This window comes from Lottia gigantea (assembly GCF_000327385.1).
Source record: "Lottia gigantea unplaced genomic scaffold LOTGIsca_124, whole genome shotgun sequence".
In the NCBI taxonomy this organism is placed as follows: Eukaryota; Metazoa; Mollusca; class Gastropoda; family Lottiidae; genus Lottia; species Lottia gigantea.
Genome location: NW_008707309.1, coordinates 439,993 through 443,419, shown reverse-complemented (window position 1 = coordinate 443,419; position 3,427 = coordinate 439,993). Strand labels below are relative to the sequence as shown.

At 34.2% G+C, this 3,427-nt stretch overlaps 1 protein-coding gene across 1 annotated transcript in view; it reads left to right on the top strand.

The window, feature by feature from the left end:
* Positions 1 to 1,145: 1,145 nt before the first annotated feature.
* The window catches only part of LOTGIDRAFT_138283 (hypothetical protein), a gene marked incomplete at both ends in the record, with an annotated part of 14,706 nt that continues 12,424 nt past the window's right edge, over positions 1,146 to 3,427 (top strand). The window contains 3 exons of the mRNA XM_009048557.1: positions 1,146 to 1,180; positions 1,434 to 1,672; positions 3,108 to 3,239. Coding sequence (XP_009046805.1) covers positions 1,146 to 1,180; positions 1,434 to 1,672; positions 3,108 to 3,239 — 406 coding nt within the window. The remainder of the gene's footprint in view (positions 1,181 to 1,433; positions 1,673 to 3,107; positions 3,240 to 3,427) is intronic.

Here is a 3,427-nt window from a genome sequence, read left to right as displayed (position 1 = left end):
TAACGTTCGCTTCCAGCGGATGCTGATATCGCAAACTAAGTAGTTGTTGGTAGTCGTAGTAGTTGGTAGTTGGATTGGTTCAAATTGGATGATTCGGTGTTGTTGGTTTGGTTGTTGATTCTTCGTTAGATCTGGTCGGGTCGAATGACATGGCGGTGAAACTCGGCCCTGGATTGTGTGGCGTGAGTTACTCGGTCTCCTTCATTCTTCCAAACTCGTTCTGATCATGGTATTTCTTGTTGATTGGTAGTCGTTGGTTTGGTTTGGTTTGGTTAGATTATTAACTTTTGGGAATCGAAAAGAAAAGTTTATACTGCTGTCCATCAAAGGAATATTCCCCATTGCACATGATATTACCAGCCAATATCATTCCAATCAAATCCAGCCAATATCATTCCAATCAAATCCAGCCAATATCATTCCAATCAAATCCAGCCAATATCATTCCAATCAAATCCAGCCACTATCATTCCAATCAAATCCAGCCACTATCATTCCAATCAAATCCAGCCAATATCATTCCAATCAAATCCAGCCACTATCATTCCAATCAAATCCAGCCACTATCATTCCAATCTAATAGTATTTACTGAAATTTTGTTCTGAATCAAAGTTTCCAAACTAATCACTTTTAAATATAGTGTTAGGATGTTATAGAAGATATTTTTCACCTGTAGATGTACTGGCCAAGATCACAAGAAGAGAACAACTATTGATTCAGCCCCAGTTATTCTGACTCTATATTGATATCCTGTTTATTTCAGACCCTGATAGAAAGAGAAGAAAATGGGGTCTAGTAATATTATTCTTAGTGTTATTTTTACAATATGTCTTTCAACAGTTGTAGCAAGTAAGTTTAACTGGTTACTGGTTTAATTCAAGTTTTGAATTGACAACTAAACTTTTTCGATTTTGTATTTTAAATCCACCAGACCTCCTTTGCCTCAGCATATTGTAGATTGAAGGCAAGTGAACCTAGATCTATTTTTGATAACGAACAAGTTTAAACGATAATTATTATATTTCTATTACTTGATAAAGGAGCATGTTTTAATATTGATAATTTTATTTCAGTCACCCGGCCACCTGGAGTTTTTATCCAGCCAGCGTTTGATATATTTTATAAAGCAGGTGAAACTGTACAGATGACATGTGTAGCAGATGGAGAACCACAACCCACGTAAGTTTAGAATATTCAGGGTTTTAGTGATCTGCAACATCAGACAGATTTGAATCTCAGCAGAATGCTAATCTGAATATTTCAATCTGTAGGTCAGTCGCCAAGTTACCAGCAGAACCCTCCCTCCCTTCCTCCCATTCTTTTATGACATGGAAGATCTACCTAACTAGTCATCAACAGTGGCGTTTCTATCAGAAAAGAGATTTGCTTTTTTTTGCTGATTTTAAATTTTTTTTATTTTTTTTTTATTTAGATATATTTGGAAGAGAAACGAGTTTTTATTCGAAGTTGCTGGTAATGATGATCGAATCGTTCAGTTGCCGAACGTAGGAACTATGGTCATCAATAGACCAGAAGATAAAGATGAGGCCTTTTATCAGTGTTTGGCCGACAATGGCTATGGTGTTTCAGCTTCCATCAAAGTTAATCTTCGTATTGCCAAGCTTGATCCGTTTGCTAATAGTCCAGCGATGTCGTATACACCTTATTTAGGTCAGTTTATTAGCTTTTCACACTTCAGATGCGAGCGATCTTATTCATGTCTCATTTTGAAAGGATCATAACGTCATCTATTGAAGAGATGGCTTTGTCAGATGAAGATCTGATCAGCAACGAAAAAGTGGACTTACAACCGGCCTTTCTTCATCTTCACAATGTCAAGTTATTACAAACTTTCTCTTATACCTTGACTGCAATAGTTACTGTTCTTGTATCACATCTTCACAATGTCAAGTTATTACAAACTTTCTCTTATACCTTGACTGCCATAGTTACTGTTCTTGTATCACATCTTCACAATGTCAAGTTATTACAAACTTTCTCTTATATCTTGACTGCAATAGCCATCTTTCTTGTATCACATCTTCACAATGTCAAGTTATTACAAACTTTGTCTTATACCTTGACTGCAATAGTTACTGTTCTTGTATCACATCTTCACAATGTCAAGTTATTACAAACTTTCTCTTATATCTTGACTGCAATAGCCATCTTTCTTGTATCACATCTTCACAATGTCAAGTTATTACAAACTTTGTCTTATATCTTGACTGCAATAGTTACTGTTCTTGTATCACATCTTCACAATGTCAAGTTATTACAAACTTTCTCTTATATCTTGACTGCAATAGCCATCTTTCTTGTATCACATCTTCACAATGTCAAGTTATTACAAACTTTCTCTTATATCTTGACTGCAATAGTTACTGTTCTTGTATCACATCTTCACAATGTCAAGTTATTACAAACTTTCTCTTATATCTTGACTGCAATAGTTACTGTTCTTGTATCACATCTTCACAATGTCAAGTTATTACAAACTTTGTCTTATACCTTGACTGCAATAGTTACTGTTCTTGTATCACATCTTCACAATGTCAAGTTATTACAAACTTTCTCTTATATCTTGACTGCAATAGTTACTGTTCTTGTATCACATCTTCACAATGTCAAGTTATTACAAACTTTGTCTTATACCTTGACTGCAATAGTTACTGTTCTTGTATCACATCTTCACAATGTCAAGTTATTACAAACTTTGTCTTATACCTTGACTGCAATAGCCATCTTTCTTGTATCACATCTTCACAATGTCAAGTTATTACAAACTTTCTCTTATATCTTGACTGCAATAGTTACTGTTCTTGTATCACATCTTCACAATGTCAAGTTATTACAAACTTTGTCTTATACCTTGACTGCAATAGCCATCTTTCTTGTATCACAGAATGCTGTGATAAGATTGGATTGATTTTACATTAGAAGAAGAATGTATATGTTGCTAAGTTTCTCAAAGTATCTGATTTGAAACAACACAGAAACTAAGCAACATACACATTTAAAAGTTGATATATAAACAAGATGATTTATTACTTTATAGTTTAAAAGGTTGAAAATCATATCTTTGTTATAATTTTTTTCAAAATAGGTAATTCTCTGACTTTGGTGTGTGTGCCACCAAACAGTGTACCAACTGCAGACGTGTTTTGGACCAAAAGAGAAGAATTTGGTGGTTTTATACCAATTAGTTACAATGCCCGAGTAACCATGGATCATGAATGTACGTTTTTTTTTAATCTGCGTTGTAAAAAAGTCTTGGGATCTCTGTTTCATCTTGCAAACTTGAAATTTAACAGCCCAACTCTGAATATCTAAGATTTGTGACTTCAAAGTTAAATCCTATTTTTAATAATTTTTAATATAGGGTCCCCAGAATTCCAATTTAAAGAAGGAGCTCTNATAATTTNA